This window comes from Aspergillus thermomutatus, assembly GCF_002237265.1.
Source record: "Aspergillus thermomutatus strain HMR AF 39 chromosome Unknown NODE_7, whole genome shotgun sequence".
Taxonomy (NCBI): domain Eukaryota; kingdom Fungi; phylum Ascomycota; class Eurotiomycetes; order Eurotiales; family Aspergillaceae; genus Aspergillus; species Aspergillus thermomutatus.
This window is the reverse complement of record NW_020798055.1, coordinates 80,419-98,598: the sequence shown is the minus strand read 5'-3', so window position 1 is coordinate 98,598 and position 18,180 is coordinate 80,419. Positions and strand designations below refer to the sequence as shown.

Below are 18,180 nucleotides of genomic sequence, written 5' to 3'. Positions count from 1 at the left end.
CTTTCCACCATCAAGCAGCTACCGCACATATCGACAAAACAGATCATCCTATAATCCGATCCACTACTCCATCCGTAAACCCCCACAGCAGAGTGGAATAATCCGAGCACCACGCTGCCCCCGTGTAAAACGTGCTCCTCTGCCCCTGCAGCTCATACAAGCGCTCATAGAAGCCCTGCCGGATCTCATCAGGCGTCACCATCATGGTAACAGGCGTGTGACACCCCCATCTAACGATCTCCGGCCTCTGTGTGGGGTACGTGCCCTCCGCCGCCATCCGCTCAAAAGTGTCATAGAGGAGCGCCTTCGCATCATCCGGAGAAAACTGCTCATTGCCGACGAGCTTGATGGTGCGGTATCCCGGGACGCGCTGCGCGTCGATACGCCAGATAAAGGGCTCTTCTGGGATGGAGTACGGGTTTTCCGTCTTGTCGGGGTCGATATTGACGATGTTGGTGGTATCTGGGAGGCCGGTTTCGTTGATGATTAGAGCGTAGTAGGACTGGTATTTCCATTTGGAGAATAGGTTGGTCTCTTCAAAAGTCAGGTCGAACCCGGTGAGGTGGTGGAGGGTCGGTGGGATGGTGACAAGCATGTTTTTGGCTTGGATCAAGGTCTTTCTGCCGTTGGAGGACAGGACGAGCATCTCCACACCGTTGGAGGACTGGGTGACATTCTCTGCCATGGTTTGGTAGAGCACGTCGGGCGCGAGAATGGTTCGGGCTCGCGTGTACAGGTCTGCGATGCCGTTCACGGGCCGGAGATAGCCCTCTCGTAAAGCGGCGGCGTGAGGGACTCCAATGTACTGGATAACATATAAAGTGGGTAGTTTGAGGCTGTTACCGGAGCCGTGCGAGAAAACAGCCTGCACCGAGTTCTCGAGGTGGTATTTCTCGACAAACTCGCCAAAGGTGATGAGGAGATCTTCTGGGATGGGGTCGGGAAACCGGTAGACCCCGTCCTTGAGCGTGTTAAACTGGGAAATGGCGTCGACCCACGCTTACATTGCGTCGGTCTGGTTGACCGTATCGCCGGGGTCTTGAGCTGGCTGACCGGTTCGCAGGTTGACATATTCATCCTGCAAAGAGGCAGGTACCCGTACCTCGTATGGGACATTGAGGCGGGCCAGGTAGTCGAGGGTGATATTGGTGTTGAAGAAGCCCTCGACTCCGTAATTGATGGGTCGGCCGTCGGCAGTATAGAAGGTCTCTCCGTGTCCGCCGAAGTAATCGTTACGTTCGACGATGATCACCGATTTGCCTAGATCTTTCAAGCGCACAGCAGCATATGTTCCACTACTGCCACCTCCCAGGATGACCGTGTCGCGAGTGATCACGTCAGGCGTAGCATGAGCGAGACCAGCGTTGACAACGGCGCAGCTGAACAGCCCAAAGAGGCTATTGGAGCTGGAAATCATTTCTTTACAGATTGCCAGGAATAGTACAATGAGATTGACTCGGCCTCAGAGGAGCAAGAACAGTCTCCTGGTGTCTATCGGTCAGTATGGTTTTATAGGTCAGAGGCACTCTGGAGCTATTAGAACTCCGGGCACATTGATCACCATTCTCACACACTTTCTTGCATACATGTTCTTGACCGAGGGAAGGATCCATAATCTCTACAATTAGTGATATAAGATCTACACTGCTGCTATAGTTGGGTATAACCTCATTATTTCATTAATATGTATATTCATAATAGAACATATAGTTCCCTACCTGTTTGCTGCAATGTGACTATAAAAATTATGTAACCTTGGGTAGAAATATAAATCAATATCCAGAAATAGCCGAATATCATCATTTCACAACTTAATATTCTGTGGGGGATTTCTGTAGGATTATTTTTATGCATAATATCATGGAGAAAGGTCATCAAATGCAATAGTTTTATTTCCTCATTGAGATAAAGAACCACCAACGGACTCAAAAAGCAAAAAGAGATCCAGACCAAGTAAGCATGCATAGGACGAGTCACAAAAGCCAGGCTCACTATAACGACAAAGAACGTTACACCAAATACTACAAATCCTGTCATGCCCAAAAGCCATCAGCTCTTGCGGATGTTCACTTTCCGAGGAGGAATGTAGGGGGGAGGAAGTAAGGACGGACTTAACAGACAATGAAGCAAAAGATGTCCAAAACAGCGAAGAAACAGAAAAAGGAAAAGAAACAGTGGCGTCAACTCTGAGATTTGTTCCTCTCTCATACGCGCAAGGGAGATGCACCAAGTCAACGCCGCCATCACACACCCATATAAACCGTACGATGGATACTCCAGATACTACCAGTACTTCTCCAACTCATCACGATCCCCCTCATACCTCTAAAGATGCTATCTCATACGGTCGGAGGAATCACTCAAACTGAGCATCTTTCCCAGATGGACATGGAAGAAGCCGCCATAATCGACTGGGACGGTCCATACGATCCCGCTCGCCCCATCAACTGGTCCAAACAGAAGAAATGGCGGAACATCTTTAGTATCGCCTTTCTCACTTTCCTTACTCCCCTTACTTCGTCCATCGTGGCGCCAGCCGTGCATCTGATGATGGAAACGTTTCACTCAACCAACAAAGAGCTAGGGTCGTTCGTGGTCTCTATCTACCTGGTCGGATTCGCCATCGGACCGTTGGTTCTTGCGCCTCTTTCTGAGATCTACGGCCGGTTGCGTGTCTACCAGATCTCGACGGCTGTCTTCATCATCTGGAACGTCGCTTGTGCGCTGGCTCCGAACCTGGGGGCTCTGCTGGTCTTCCGCCTGTGTGCAGGGATTTCAGGGAGCCCGTCAGGTCAGCCCCAAGCAGAACATGATTCAAGCGATCGTCCGGCCGTTGAAACTCCTTGTTCGTTCGCCGATTGTTGCTCTGTTCTCCATCTACATGGGTGAGCATTATATTCTTAGTCGCTAACTGCGACGTGTCCTAGGCGTCGTGTTCGGATATCTCTACTTACTCTTCACTACGATCCCCGCCGTATACCGCGATGTGTACCACTTCAGCGAGGGTTCCTGGTCTTGTTTACATCGGAGTTGGCGTGGGTGCTCTCATTGGTATGGTCGCCTTTGGTGCTCTTTCCGATAGGATTCTACTCCGTCTCACTGCGAGGAACAATGGGACGTCCGAGCCTGAGTTTCGACTTCCCCCGCTGATTCCCGGAAGTCTGTTGCTTCCCATCGGCTTCTTCTGGTATGGATGGTCCGCCGACAAGCATCTGCATTGGATGATGCCGGTTGTCGGTATTGGCTGGATAGGCTGCGGGATGACCGCGACAATTCTCCCCATTCAGGCGTACTTGATAGATGCATACCGTGAGTATGCAGCTTCAGCTATAGCAGCGATCACAGTTTTTCGGTCCTTGGTTGGCGCCTTTTTACCTCTGGCAGGACCGGCCATGTATGCCTCGTTGGGCCTGGGATGGGGAAATTCCGTACTGGGGTTCATTGGTCTGGGATTGCTTCCTGTGCCTGCGATTTTCTATCTCTATGGCAAAGCCATTCGAACGAGTCCACGGTTTAGAGTTTCTCTTTGATTCAATTTCCTTGTTCAGCATTCGCGATATCTTGATGTTTCTTCCCTCTTTCTTTTCTCTGTTGCACTAATCAATTTCCTGGTGTCAATCTGTGCAATGGCCTCAGAGCATACCACCAATATATGTTACAAGTATGATGATGGATGATCAATGTTGGACATTGCTGCACGGTGTGGTAATTGTCCTCCAAGGCTGGAGTAGTGCTTGCAATTCTAAGGAATGATTTATACCTGATTTAAACATGTATACAGGGAAGCAGTCGTTCTGCTGGTCCAAGGTGGATCTACTGCTGGGTTTTCTACCTCGTTTTTCAGATATATATAATTACAGATGTTCGCCCCTGTTGTCAATATTCCGGAATCACTTTCATTCAGTTCCTTGTTTCTCTCTCCCTGATGCCAATTCTCAATTCTGAATCCATTCAAAGTAAGGCATACACACGCAGGGACTAGATGTAGGCTGACGTGAGATGGAAGCGGAACCAAAACGACCGGACCGAGGTACTGCATTGTACTGTAAATCCATAGAATTATAGCCAATGGTCAATATCCAGGAGGTCATCTATTTTGTCGGGAGCATCATTGCTCTCAGAAGCCTCTCTTGCGCTTACTTGAGGAGTTCTCCTGCCGGAATGCAATACAGGTTATGATCATCAGTCACCATGACCAAGGTCTCTATCCTCCTCGCACTTTTCAACCTCATCCCCTCCATACTGGCAATATGCTCCACCCAGTCCCCTTTCTACCCACCTCCGTCTTACAACCGTCAGTCCTCCGAGATATGGGAGGCCCTCGGCAGAGTGGAAGCCTCACTCTCGAATTTAGTCCGCAACTCCAACAACCTCAATACATCGTCCTATTCAATTGAAGTCACCTCATCACAGTCCACCTTGTGGTCGACGTTCCATACAGCAAAGGATAAAAATCTCCCACGACCCGGAGCCGAGAGGGTTGACGAGACAAGTCGGTATCGTATCGCAAGTATCACCAAGGTCTTCACCGTGCTGGGGATCCTCCAACAACATGCCGCGGGGAACCTCTCCCTCGAGGACACGGTGGACAAATACATCCCTCAACTCCGCGACTCTCATCAAAGAAACGGAAGTACTGGTAGTATCCAGTGGAACAAAATATCACTCCGATCCTTGGCAAGCCAACTCTCTGGCCTCCCCCGCGACTGGGTCCAGGGCGATCTCACGGACCCCGACCACGTCGACGCAACTACAAAATGCGATTCTGACAACAACTATAAGCCCTGCACCGCAGAGGAATTACTCGACAATTTAACAAGGAGACCTGCCTTGTTTGCGCCGAACACCAAGTCAACGTATTCCAACCTGGCATTCGAACTGCTCGGGCTCGTATTAGCAAACGTCACCGCCAGCCCATACGAAGAATACATAACAACCTCCATTCTCGATCGCCTGGGACTGTCTCAAACATCCTTTGCCAAACCACCAGACAGAGTATCCGTGCTCCCCAAGGGCAAGGCATGGTACTTTGACGTCGACGAGGGCGTGCAGAATCCCACTGGTGGATTATACGCCTCTTCGAAGGACATGTCCACTTTCCTCCGCTATATCCTCGGCAAGTACAAAGACATCGCGGATGCAAAGCTGAATTGGCTTCTACCTGTATCCTTCACGGCCGGAATGGGGAGTTTCTACGGCATGCCGTGGGAGATTTTCCGCACCGACAAAATCCTTCTCCCACACAATACTGCAGGTCGCAGAGGAGAGACAGGGAGGGCCAGGACAGTGACCTTCTTCACCAAAGGCGGTGGTCTCCCCGGGTACAGGAGTCTCATCCTCCTCGTGCCGGAATACGATTTGGGTATCACGATTCTCACCGCCGGAGACGAGACATTCCTGGATGCATTACTGGAAATGCTCACCGTCCCACTGATCCGTGCCGCTGATGAGCTTGCTGCACGGCAGGTTAGGGAGACATATGTGGCGACATATACTGCCCCTTCTACCAAGGAGCAAACGATCAACTCCACATTAGCACTAACTTACACGCCTACCCATGGCCTCGAGATCAGGGAGTGGATTTCGAATGCCACGGATGTGTTGGGTATTATTTCCAAGCACTTTCAGTCCCCTAAGGACGCAAAATTCCACGCTCAGTTGATTCCCGCCGGCATCTACAGAGGCGACGAGAAGCAAGTAGGAGAGGTATGGAGGATTGCGATCGTGGTGGATAGGGAGGTACCCCCGGAGCAAGTGCTAGGGCGATCAAGCGAAAGCGAGATCCATGCTGGCTTGTGGTCAGCTTCCACGTCCGTGTGGGATGAATTCTGTATCACTGATGTGGATAATCTAATGTATGCGGGAAAACCATTGAGCGAGGTTGTCTTTTGGGATAGGGACGAGAAGACTGCCATGTTTGGAAAGGTGGAATTGACGGCCTTTAGGATCAATTTGACGCGTGCGGACCAGAAGGAAGGGGGAGGGCTCAATGAGGGAAAGCTGATCAAGCAGGAACTTTAAGTCTGTGATGAAAACTGGAGTCAATGGATTCTTGGCTAGGACTATATCTTGCTGCCAGTGGGCATTCCATCATCTTAGCCTCCACACGTAACTCAATGGTTCTCCAAGTATTATGACGAGCCATTCAAGCACAACAATGGCACGAGTGCCTCATCGCGGCCAATAAATCACCATGGTGTCTCCATCCACTGCCTTTCAACTAGCTACTTTCTTGGCTCCTCAAATGGAGAGCTCAGTTTCACCCCGTTTGCTTCCTTTTGCGTGGTATATTCAAGACATCTAATCGCTTTCTAAATGACCGAAATCAACGGTCAAATAAGCTTACAGGCCGTTCATCACCAATGTCCGACATTACGAGACCCTCAACCTGGCCCCGGTGAAATGGAACGCCCGACTCCCCCATAATGAACTGATAGAGGGGTTTGGTGCCTTTTCCGAGATGTCCCATAGTGGGGGAACTGTCGAAGATGCTGTTACGAGGGATAACGAAGGAGTTGTGCATGACTTTCCTGAGATTGCTAGCCCAGATGTTGTACAGTACAGTTCCAGGATGCTGGCCTGGCCATTGTCTTCTTCAGCGCCAGAATCATGCCAATAACGCATCGGTGGCTCAACAGTGGCATTCGCCCCGTTTTCACATCGTTACTCGCGGTGGCATAGCAAGACCTCTCAGTCAGCCGACAGATAATCTGTCAACTCTTGCGGTGCTTGGTGGTTGATATTCTGTGCACCCATCAGCAACTTTGAAAGGTTCTTGCGGACAGGGTCTTCCACAGCCCTCTTAAACTTCCCCAGAAATTTCTTGTACTAGGCACAGTTCCCTCTGTTGATGCGGCGCCGCGCGGCCGCGCAGGTTCCAAAACGGCGTTGAAAGCTCATCCATAGTTATCGTAGTAGGAAATACTCGCACTCTCGGTTTGCCTGCCTATTGATCAGTCATACGATCCTTCGTAGTCCTTCACCTATGAGATCGATAAACTCTTCAACTCGCAGACAACGATCGAGGAGATCTACGAGAATCTCGTAGAGGATCTAGTTCCCTTCACATGGAATGGTGACATTGGAACTCTTTCACCTACAAACAAATGGATTCAAACGAAAGGCTCAAAGTCAGTCGGCTCTGGGAACTCGTTGCTAAGCCGTTTATCTTGGACCAAGACACAATTTAATGACTGGATTATGAAGAGCGTAAGTTCCTAACAGTCCCCGTTTTCCTTCATTCCTTATGCACCAAGAACCATATGCGGCGAAACACAGTCAAGTACTCACCCTATTGTGCCAGCTGTATTAGGCGGAAACATACTATCTGTGTCCTCTCGCCATTTTCGCTTAAAGAACCAACTGATGCCTGAAGCACGGGGCGATGTGTGCTCACCATAAGCTTGATTCTCGCCCATGGGGACATAGGTCTTGTATTTCTCACAGAGTTACCGCTGTCCTATACCAGATACTCGACAGGTCGCTTCATTAAATCTTGGAATGGCCCGGTGCGAGCTTTATGTTAGTCATGGTTCATTCCGCAGAAGGTTCAAGGCAGTAAGTCTGTTAGAGAAGGTGGTGACTATAGAAGACAGGCTGAATACTAATACCACCCCAGTGCTGGGGGGCGCCGGCCGGTTGCCCGGCTAGTGCCCCCCTGCTCCGAGGGGTTGTATATACTATTGTTAGAATCAGAGACAATATAAATTGGCTATTCCTTTAGAGAGAGGGTACTACGTGAATAATTAATAGCTTTTTCTAGAATATTACGCATCAAAGGCATGAGACTGGTTAATAATAAATAGATGTAGTGATCACTGATTAAAATATATGATCACCACAACCCACTGACTGGACCCACCACCAGGGGTCCTGTAGTTGAAAGCCTATTGAAACCTTGATGATTTCATTGGACACTTTCTAAAAGGATGGCAATAGAGCATTGCAGTTATTATAAGACAATAAGGATGCAGTTGGCTCTTTGTTGATAACTGCTTTGGGACTAGTACAGCGTAAAGACACCTTTGAAGGGAGGGAACAGCATAAGCTGAGGTCTGCTGTATTAGTAGTCAGAACAGCAGGGAGCAGGAAGGAAGACACTAAAGAGGGAAAAGTGGGAATTACTGGTTTTCACAGCGCAAACATGGAAACTGTGGTGGCTTATGAAACGATAACTACCAAGCGGCGGAACAAGATGTACTGGGTTCATTCTTAATAGAGGGGACAATACTGTAGCTGACTCTACAGTTCCCTGATGATGCAAAAGTTCAATGAGGAAGAATTACAGTTGTTCTTGCTGAAACTTCTATACTTGAAGAAAAGGAGACGATGAAGCATTTGCTCCTGAAGTCGATGCCGTCGAGTCGCATATGTCAAGGATATGTATACAGACCTCACACCGTCGAGCTTTGCACAGATGAATCCCTGCTGGAACATATATAAACATGATCAAAACTGCATCAGCTATCCAAAAAATGCAAATGTCATGGTGATTGAAATCCTGTCGGTGCAGCGCTTGTGTCGATGTCACATTTTGGCCATCTAGGGAGACATGATATTTGCGTATCAAAGATCGATCGAAGTTACCTCTAGCAACAGATCAATGGGAATATAGAATAATAGCAAATCAGAAACTCTTGTGGGCAACAAGGTATCAAGGCCTTTGTCATTTTGAATTGATATCACTTTATTTTACCCTTGTTTATGCGTCAATGGGCATGTCAGCAGCAAGGACTTCAGGACAATAGATAAATCACCATTCATTGTCACATAGAATGAAATTCAGGTGTTCTCCAGAAACAAGTAGATGATTTAAATACCATACCCCTATCTCCATACACATGCAGACGGTGCCCTTCCACTCTCAATATCTCATCCCGTGCAATTCTACCCTTACTCTCCGGAATCATGGCTTACCAACCAACTAGACAAGACAAGCAGGTCCAATTGAGCCTGAACCTGCCAGGCGAACCACCAACTTCGTTGAGCAGGCACTCAGGCTCCATGTCCGGGGATCGGCCTGGAACAGAGACCACATAAGGGCGCTCAGGGTCGTGCCCCTTGATGATTGTCCAATATCAAAAATATACGAAGCCCAGTACCTACCCCAAATGACCGACCCAGGCAGACATCTGTTCTTTATAACATTCCTGACATTCTACATCTCTAATACCGAAGGCAGCATTTCGCCAACTGAAAGAATTGCTCCTCGCGCCCACAGCCGAGCAGTTACGCCAGTGGTCCTTGAACAACCGGGCGTTCCAGTTGAATATCTTCAACGGCGTTTTTAGCGCTTTATCCGGCTCTATGACGACTGCGAACCTCTCCATCCCAGGTAGCACCCGTCCGGCGAGTCCCGGGGAACCGGAATCACCGTCTTCGGATGAAGACGGTCCAGAATCTGCCCCCCGGGAGGCAATCCTGGGTTTGCTCACACGGATAGGAATAAGGCTCAATCCACTCCCAACTCTCGGAGCGCGCTACTCCATCGCAGCGTAAGACCCAACTTCGACAGACGAACTGTTGATACTGACTTATGCAGCATCCGTCAGGACATGCGGTTAAAACTAGAGCTCGGCCCTCCTGGCTACGGCCAGATTTCCGCAAATTCTGACGGGGGCATGGCTCTAGTCGGCAGGGCTGCCCGTACCTCTTCAGATCGGCCATCCAATGTGCCGTTGGTGGCTGTACAAGTAAGACAACCACATTACACGTTCCATAGTGTATGCAAACTGTGACTGATCATTTTAAAGGCAAAGCGCCGTCACGCTGGGGGATTGCGCCGAGGTACTGGGGCCCCGGAGCGATTTAATTACAAGACCCTAGGGCAAGAGGTTAGCGAGCTGTATGGTATTGCCTGCGAGCAGGATCGACTTTTAGATCAGCGTCTGGACCAAGAGGCGTTTCTAATCTCGATCCACGGCACGCAAGTGCGGCTTGTCGCCGCATACTTCACGGCCGACTACCTGCGTGCGGTGAAGTCGAACTCCCTTCCAGCCGACCAATATCTCTGGGTTCGCAGAACCAGGCCATTCGACCTCAAAAGTCGACAGGGCCGTAAAGACGCCCTTCGAAATATCATGGGGCTTGTCTACTACCTCTATAGTGGCGAGGCAAAGATGAACGAAATTCGTCTGATCAAAGATCAACTCCAAGCCACCTACGAGAAACCCCGCCCCTGACCTTCTGTCCGGCGAAACCGATGGCTTGTCCACTGTGGATTGAAAGGAACGTATTCCCCGGCACAAGAACATGATGGCGAGATTGCAGTTCTTACTTTATTGTTTCCACCGACAGAGATGATGCCTTTGGCATTTGGGTTAATAACTTGTTCTATCTACAAAGAAGCTATCAGGAGAAGCAATAATTCATTAAGTCGATAAAGTCATGGAATGTCATGAAAGCTAGTATGCCTGCTGAATTATAAACCAAAGAGCTAAAAGATCAACATCGGATTCGGCTGTCATACTTCTCACTCTGCTAAGGCTATACTGTTTCATAGCTCTGGGAATAAATACAGTCCTGATCAGTCCGGACTGAACATCACGTAGTTGACTACACCCATGAACATCACCAAGAATGCCTTGCGCCCTTCAGGCTCTACGAGATCGAATTCAGGCGACCGGTAGATTTTCAAATGCTCCTCCAAAGGCCTGCCTTGACACAGTGTCTGCAAATAAGATCCCGAAGCCACCAGTTTCGTAATTTGTACCGAGGTAGGAGAGGTACGACGCATAGTGATGACGAAGGACGCATACTCTCCACGATGGGGATTCGTGTTGAAAGCGACAAAAATGAGGAATAAACCATATGGTACCTCGCCTTTGATCTTATTCTCTTCTGTTGAACCTTTCGCGAACTGGACCGCGGTCAGTAGCTTGCAAAGGATGACCAAAGCGGCTAAAGTACACACATTGTAAATGACCAGAGGGGAAAACGGAGAGTTTTCTCCCTTGGGATGTCTGCCAATGGCCCCAGGACAATTGAGAGTCCCCCTGACCTGGAATAATGGCAAGTGGAATGGTAACGGTCCGCATTCCTTCCAACTGCGCGAATATTAGCAACGGCTAGTGACGTTGAGGGCAAGATACAAACATCTCTCCAAGACCATAGCATGCTATAATCATCCAGTGTATGATAGTTGACAATGGTATCGAATTAGGCTCGTGATTCTCGGGGACTGGGAATGTGAGATAGCTTGTCTCGTGGAAGACAGCGGAGAATGCGTTTTCGGGGTGGCTGAATTGATTGTATCGGAAATTGAGGATATCATCTTTTGTTGGTTCCATGAACTGCCGAAGTAGGCCTTGGAAAACTAAGTCTTTGGTTATGTTAAGACATGATATTATTCAAAGTCACTTAAGAACATACCCTGGTCGCCTTCGTCTGGAAGGTTCTTCTGACCAACCATCTCTGCTGCGGATATCGTGCCTTTTTCTTCCACATTGAGAGTGCGCATGTGTTCCGAGGTCCAATTCTTTGGTTTTCCGAGTAAGAATCCAATCATCTGCCGGGAAATATTTGAGGTATCCATCGTCGTTGCCGGAGCTGGAGCTGGAGCTGAAATCATCAGTTGAAACCATCAGTTGAAAATGTTGTGGAGTGTATGATATCATTCATCACTAGGTCATGATCCACATGCCTCAGGCCATCAATCGAGATTAACCAGCAACAATTGTATTTAGTGTCCTATTCTACAGCAGAACCCATGAGCAACGCCGGTCATGGTCATGGTCTTGGTTGGAGTGCATCAACTAGTCCCGAAGTCAACAAAGAGAATGCTTTATTTATTCATTGCAGGCCCATCAATAGAATCATTATGCGCTCTCTGGGCTTTCAATCAGAGATGTTTCAATCAACTTCTTTGTCAACCAGTCTCAGAAAATGATTGCTGTTTCCTTTATGCATTGTCTTCTAAAAAGTGCCGTGACTGATTTATTTGATACCATATCTGAGTTCCCCTGACTTAGAGGATGGTCTGCCATATTAATATCGACATTCTGTCTTTCTATCCGACTGTAGTCATCTCCTCTACTGTATCAAATCATTGGCTTAATTATTCCTTGTGCAGAGAATCCGACCAGGCATCCTGGGAAAAATGACACAACAGTCTAGACAAGTTTGTGAGATTTAATGCCCATTCGCCTTCACCAGGTCGATCATGACACATTGAACAAGGCAACTTGTTATCACAGGTGGACAACAAAGTATAGAATGCTTCGATGGCAGTAGTCGGGCATTGGCAATCAGTCGACTCCTTCAGCCGAGTCTTTCATCAGCAACAATCAATTCAAGACACTTGACGGGAATTGTACTTGGCTATAACTATATAAAGTCCCCAAGGCACCTTGAGAGGTGAGCAATCCATACTCTCTTCTGCAACTCTCTCATCACCAAGTCTGCAACATGGCCGACTCAGTGTCTACAGACCTCAACACCTCCCATTCCACGATTGGGTTTCTCTTTAGAAAACCAAAGAGGTGGACGCAAGAACATCTCGACTCTCTCAGAATTCAAGAGCACGAGAATACTTCAGTGTCGGAGATTGTTGGGAAGACAAACCTCCCTACAAATAACGATCCCGGTAAGTCCTGACCATGACCCTCTCAATGCGCAGAACTAACGTCGCAACAGCATATCGTCTCCTGACCCTACAGATTGCACTCCCTTCCAAAGAGGATATCCTGACTAAAGCCGAGAGTGACGACTGGTTCCCGGCGAACGCGTTCACGTATGTCTTTGATTCCATCCACAAACTAGCGCAGACTCCTGAAGACAAGACACCTCCAGCAGATCTTTTCGGCGGGATTGTGAGTGTTATGGCACTTTTATATCGTTTCCATAACCCGGAAGCCAGGAATATGTGCGTATCCTCTCCCCTTTGTCAATACTTGTTGCTAACATATCTCAGTTGGGACCTATCACATGGATTCCCCTTCCACTTCCAGACATGTCGAGTCCGGGGGGTCTTAAAGTGCAACGGAGCTCTTGGTTGGGCGGTTGACGGAGGAAGCACAGTAGCAACCGACACTCCGTTCCATTCCTTGATAATTTACAATGTGAGTGCCCCAGATATAATGCTTGCTTCCACCTGCTAACCACTATTCAGACTGTCACGAAACCAGAGGCCGAAAATGCCATGAAGTGTGAGATCCCGTTTGGGCTCTTTCTTGCCTTTGCGGCCTTTGACCGAAACCCGACTCGCGATGAATACGTATCCTTTGTATTCAATCTTCGGCGGACCGCTGTGCAAGTCACAAAGATTGTGGCCACCAGGTCGTATCTCCGTGCACTCTGCGAGGGCCGGGAGGTTTCTGAGCATTTGCATATTTATCGGTCCGCGGAATACGACCTCGTTGAACCTGATGGTAGGAAGGAGTTTCTCACGCTCTTCCTTGGAGTGATGAAACATTCTTTGACTCAATTCAGTGAGTGAGCTGATTGAAGGATTGCGAGGATATAGCTGAATGTATACAGGCGGGTGGCTTGAGATATTAGTCGATATCGGAGTAACTGGGCTATATCCGGGGACCATGCCGGACGAAACATGCTGGGTTTATCGAGGGGTTCAATTAGATCCTGACAATTAAGAGTCTCAGTGTCTCAAAGAGCTATCCTCGCACATACAGATTCGCTAGATTCTTTTCTCCCTCTTCATCGAGTCCTACAAGTCCTACCGTTCTGCCGTTGACCCCTATTCCGGAAATCGACGTTTCCAATACCTGGAACATGTCGTCCAACAAATCGGTCATCCTAAAATCTCTGAGAGATTGGGATACTTGGAATAAACAATTCAGGGCTGAAGGCGAACGCAAAGATCTACTTGATCTTGTTGATGGATTGGAGAATTTCCGTACAAGGCCGAAGACGCCAGACCCTGCGAACTATCATTCTCAGCCACACAATACTCGCAATTCCACTCAAGCAAGCATCTTGATATTCGATGACCCAATCGCAGAACTCTCGAACGAAGAACGATCAGCATACCAACTTGCGTACACCATCTACAAAGATCGGAGAGATTTATACGATAAACAGCGAGCATTACTTGACAAGCTACAAACCTGGATGACAAAATCAGTGGCTTCTAGCTATTCAAAGACGTGCTTCCATCACAAGAGAACCATTAAAGAATGGTACGATGCCTTGAAGGAACAAGTTGGAGTAGATGAATATGATATCAAACGGGAAATTGTGGACGCATACAAGCGTGCCGTAAAACCCTTATCCAAAACTCCAAAGGACTTTGAATCATGGATTACAAATTGGGAACAAATCATGGCTGAGGGGACCGAGAGAGACCTCTACTTTGCTACCAGTATTAATGTCTGGTTTGAAGACTTCATCACAGCTGCTGTCAATCCAATTGATCCTACATGGACCAAAGCATATCAATTGACCAATAGAAAGGAAGTAAGAGAAGGTTCTCTGAGCTATCGTACCTTAGCAAATGACTTCCGCGATGTTGTGAGAACCTTAAGCACCTCAGCTAGATTCACACGGATCGCTAAGGGATCTTTTGGAACTACTTTCGCTGGACAAGGCACTGGGGATGAATCAGATGATTCGTCAACCAACAGTACTGCTAAGGTCATACCAGAGAAGAAGAAAAAGACTGGCAAGCAGAACCGAAAACGGGGGCATTCAAGAACTATATCTCTGGCTACGGCAACAGGGAGATGCCGTGCTTGCAATCAAGGTCATGATCTTCACGCCTGCTACTATATCTTCCCAGGCAAAGCGCCTGATTGGTTTAGACCAAGGTCTGATATAAAAGAACGAGTTGAAGAAAAACTCAGAAAGGATGACAGTCTGGCTGAAGAAATCAACTGGCTTAAGAAATCAATGGATATCAGGCAAGAAGGCCATCAGCCATGATCCTAAAGAAGAAAATTGACTCCTACTTCGGGAGGTCACCAAATGCAAGGCAAGTTTCTATATACAACCTCCCTTATTGTTAATAGCGGCCTTTTCTATTGATCAATATCCACTGAAGAATTTATCTATTCTCAACTCCGGAACAACAATCTACATATTCAATGAAATCGCACGCTTTATCAACTTCCGAACTGCACCTGACGGAGATTTCGTGTGGGCCGGAGACAGCAAGGTGGCTATTCATGGCTATGGAGACGTCGATATACAACTCCTTGGTCTGAAGAAGAAACTGCGAATCCTTCGACTATATGATGTCGCATATTGCGAGGGATTTGTGACTAACTTAGTGTCCTTTTGACAACTTCGAAAACTAGGATACTGGTGGGATACTCGACCTCAACACAACTGCCTACGACATACAGATGACTCTGTGGTGGCCTACCTGCATGAGACTCATGACCAATCAGTACTAGAGTATATTCCAGACGACCACCCGTACATGCGAATGGCATTTCATATTAGAAAACACAAATTCAATACATGGACTGAACGGTGTCCGGTCACTGGCGATGCCATGCAGTGGCACCTATGTCTAGGGCATCCAGGACCACAAGCCCTAGAACACCTTGTCAATGCATCTAAAGGTGTACGGATCAAAGGTTTAAAAACTGTCGAATGTGAGTCATGCGGAACTTCTAAAGCTAAATGACGAATTCGACAAGAACCTCGAGAAATTAAGGAAGGACCAGGGATCCAACTGGCCCTTGATTTCCATGATTATGATACTGGATATGGCGGCTACAAATGTCAATTATTAGTCACTGACTGTTGGTCCGGATTCATGTGGGATTACTATCTTACAGACCATAAATCAGAGACCATTCTTGCTGCGTTGAAACACCTCTTTAGAATGCTTGAATGCCAATATAACATTTGTCCATGGAAAATTGAATGTGATAATGAGATTTTCATGAAATGCAAGATCGTCCTCTAATGGCTAGAAAGCCAGCATGTCAAGGTCGAGCCTTCGCCGCCACATGTCAAAGAACTCGACGGAGCCGCCGAACGCTCAGGGGGTGTGATTAAGGACAAAGCTCGTTCCATGCGTCATGGGGCCAAGTTGCCAGCAGCTCTATGGCCAGAGATTAGGCGCGCCGCGGTTTACCTTCATAATCGGACACCTCAATACAAGTTCAACTGGAAGTCGCTGTATGATCAGTTTCATACTTTTCTGGGTTAAAGAGAAGGTGTTATCAGGCCTGATCGCAAACCGTAACAAGCTCACTTAAAGGTCTATGGGTGTAAAGCCTTTACCTGATGACCGAATACCTGAAGAAAGAGAAACGGCTCCAGAGATTTAACCCCAAAGCCTGGATCGGATACCTCATTAGATATGACTCGACCAATGTTTACAGAATTTGGAACCCAGTTAAGAACACTGTCATACACGCCAGGGACGTGATTTTCAATGAAAATAAATTATTTGATGGCAACCTCAATCAAAGGATGATTGTCTACACATTGATCTGGGTGATCTAACCCAACTTCTTACCTCTTTGCATACACCAGAGGATGCCACAAGCTTGCGGACAGAAGCAGATGTAAGTTCAAGCTCGAATTTAGATGATATCTTTGTCGGCAACCTTGGAGTTCTAGATAAAGTAATCCATGAACTTGAAAATGAATCTGACAACCAGGTATATGGTGATCAGAACCTTATACAATTGGTTGAAGAAGCAATTAAGCTTGTGGAACAAGGCTCTTCTAAACCCTACTCCAATGACGACGACGTCATGAAGGACCAGATTCCACCATATCCTACACCTCAACAAACCCCGCCAGCGGCTTTGTTAGCTGCCTCAATTCAAGGACTGGAAGAATGTCTGGAGGACAGTGAACTAATTGAAGCATTTAATTCACTAAGAAATGCAGTATGGAAAGCAGCATTTACAGCTGGATGGATGAGCCAACATGTCAGCTGATTACATGGGAAAACTCTCAATCGAGCACAGCTCCAGCGACTGATGCGCAAAGGTATGAAAGCTGTTCATTGTTGAGACTTGCCTCTGCTACCTACAAAACATGAAGACATTAAAAGACACCCTTTGGGATGGCTGTTTGAATAAGCAGAGAAAGAACACCTGCAGAGCCACATTCTAATGGATTCTTGGACTACAGTCAACCGATCTAAAGCAAAAGGAGATCAGATACTAGACTGCATGTGGGTCTACGTATATAAGTTTGATAAACACGGCCGATTGATGAAGTGCAAAGCTTGACTAGTTGTACAAGGTGATCAATAAAACAAGGACAAAGCAGAAGACACGTACGCAGCAACATTGGCAGCACATTTATTTCAGACCTTTATGGTGATTGCAGCTCAATTTAATCTAGAGCTTAAGCAGTATAACGCAGTTAATGCCTTCGTGCATGCGCCCTTGAATAAGAAAGTCTTTATGCAAATGCCTTGGGATACCAACAGAGAGGAAAGATCTTTCGTCTCAATAAAGTGCTGTGGCAGCGACTATTCACCAATACTCTCCTTAATATAGGATTCAAACCAATCCCGCACGAACCCTGCTGCATGACTTATGATGGCATTCTTATCTTCTTCTACATTAATGACATTGTCCTTGCTTACCGGAAGTCCCAACACTCAAAGGCCAAGGACCTGGTCAACCAACTGACAGGTCAATATAACATTTCCAGTGGTGAAGACCTCCAATGGTTCCTAGGAATTGCCATCTATCGGGACCGAAAACAAAGAAAGGCGTGGTTAAGTCAAGCATCCTACATTGATAAAATATCAAGGCTTGCGGATACAACTCAACCAGGCGAGACACTAATGATCAAAACTAAATTACTCCCCTACAAAGAACGAGCGTCAGGTCAAACTGTACAAAGATATTAAAGGAAGATTGGATCCTTACTCTACGCCGCAGTCACCACTCGAATTGATATTGCGTTCGCGGTATCTTGGTTGGCTAGATTTTTAACAAATCCTGGCCCAGAACATCATGCTGCTACGGACTGCATTCTACACTATCTACATCAGCACTAAGGACTAGCTCTACAGCTAGGAGGAGCGGACGACTTCCTAGTGGCAACTGATGCCTCGTTCGCAGACAATACACTGGACTGGAAGAGTTCTCAGGCTTATGTCATGGTTCTGTTCGGTGGAGTCATCAGATAGCGAGCAAATAAGCAAAACACCGTGATAATGTTAACCACAGAAGCTGAATTGCTATTGATATCTCAAGGCGCTAAAGAAGGTTAATATATTAAGCGCCTGCTGGACGAATT

General features: G+C 47.4%; 6 protein-coding genes across 6 annotated transcripts; 4 read left to right on the top strand and 2 right to left on the bottom strand.

The window, feature by feature from the left end:
* Positions 1–43: 43 nt before the first annotated feature.
* CDV56_108096 (uncharacterized protein) lies at positions 44–1,417 on the bottom strand (the record flags this gene model as incomplete). The annotated part of the gene is made up of 2 exons (XM_026761715.1): positions 44–999; positions 1,054–1,417. 2 exons carry the CDS (start codon positions 1,415–1,417, stop codon positions 44–46), a joined length of 1,320 nt encoding a protein of 439 aa, XP_026618500.1.
* Positions 1,418–2,331: 914 nt separating this feature from the next.
* Positions 2,332–3,530, top strand: CDV56_108025 (uncharacterized protein; the record flags this gene model as incomplete). The annotated part of the gene is made up of 3 exons (XM_026761644.1): positions 2,332–2,845; positions 2,928–2,988; positions 3,083–3,530. 3 exons carry the CDS (start codon positions 2,332–2,334, stop codon positions 3,528–3,530), a joined length of 1,023 nt encoding a protein of 340 aa, XP_026618499.1.
* Positions 3,531–4,191: 661 nt separating this feature from the next.
* On the top strand, positions 4,192–6,021 carry CDV56_107938 (serine hydrolase domain-containing protein; the record flags this gene model as incomplete). Its single annotated transcript, XM_026761557.1, has 1 exon — positions 4,192–6,021. One exon carries the CDS (start codon positions 4,192–4,194, stop codon positions 6,019–6,021), a length of 1,830 nt encoding a protein of 609 aa, XP_026618498.1.
* Positions 6,022–9,306: 3,285 nt separating this feature from the next.
* Positions 9,307–10,181, top strand: CDV56_107799 (uncharacterized protein; the record flags this gene model as incomplete). The annotated part of the gene is made up of 3 exons (XM_026761418.1): positions 9,307–9,494; positions 9,542–9,692; positions 9,753–10,181. The coding sequence occupies 3 exons, from the start codon at positions 9,307–9,309 to the stop codon at positions 10,179–10,181; spliced, it is 768 nt and encodes a 255-aa protein (XP_026618497.1).
* A 344-nt stretch (positions 10,182–10,525) lies between these two features.
* Positions 10,526–11,533, bottom strand: CDV56_107751 (uncharacterized protein; the record flags this gene model as incomplete). The annotated part of the gene is made up of 4 exons (XM_026761370.1): positions 10,526–10,858; positions 10,913–11,045; positions 11,095–11,314; positions 11,371–11,533. The coding sequence occupies 4 exons, from the start codon at positions 11,531–11,533 to the stop codon at positions 10,526–10,528; spliced, it is 849 nt and encodes a 282-aa protein (XP_026618496.1).
* An 872-nt stretch (positions 11,534–12,405) lies between these two features.
* CDV56_107613 (uncharacterized protein) lies at positions 12,406–14,877 on the top strand (the record flags this gene model as incomplete). Its single annotated transcript, XM_026761232.1, has 5 exons — positions 12,406–12,583; positions 12,634–12,862; positions 12,911–13,058; positions 13,109–13,431; positions 13,599–14,877. 5 exons carry the CDS (start codon positions 12,406–12,408, stop codon positions 14,875–14,877), a joined length of 2,157 nt encoding a protein of 718 aa, XP_026618495.1.
* Positions 14,878–18,180: the final 3,303 nt, after the last annotated feature.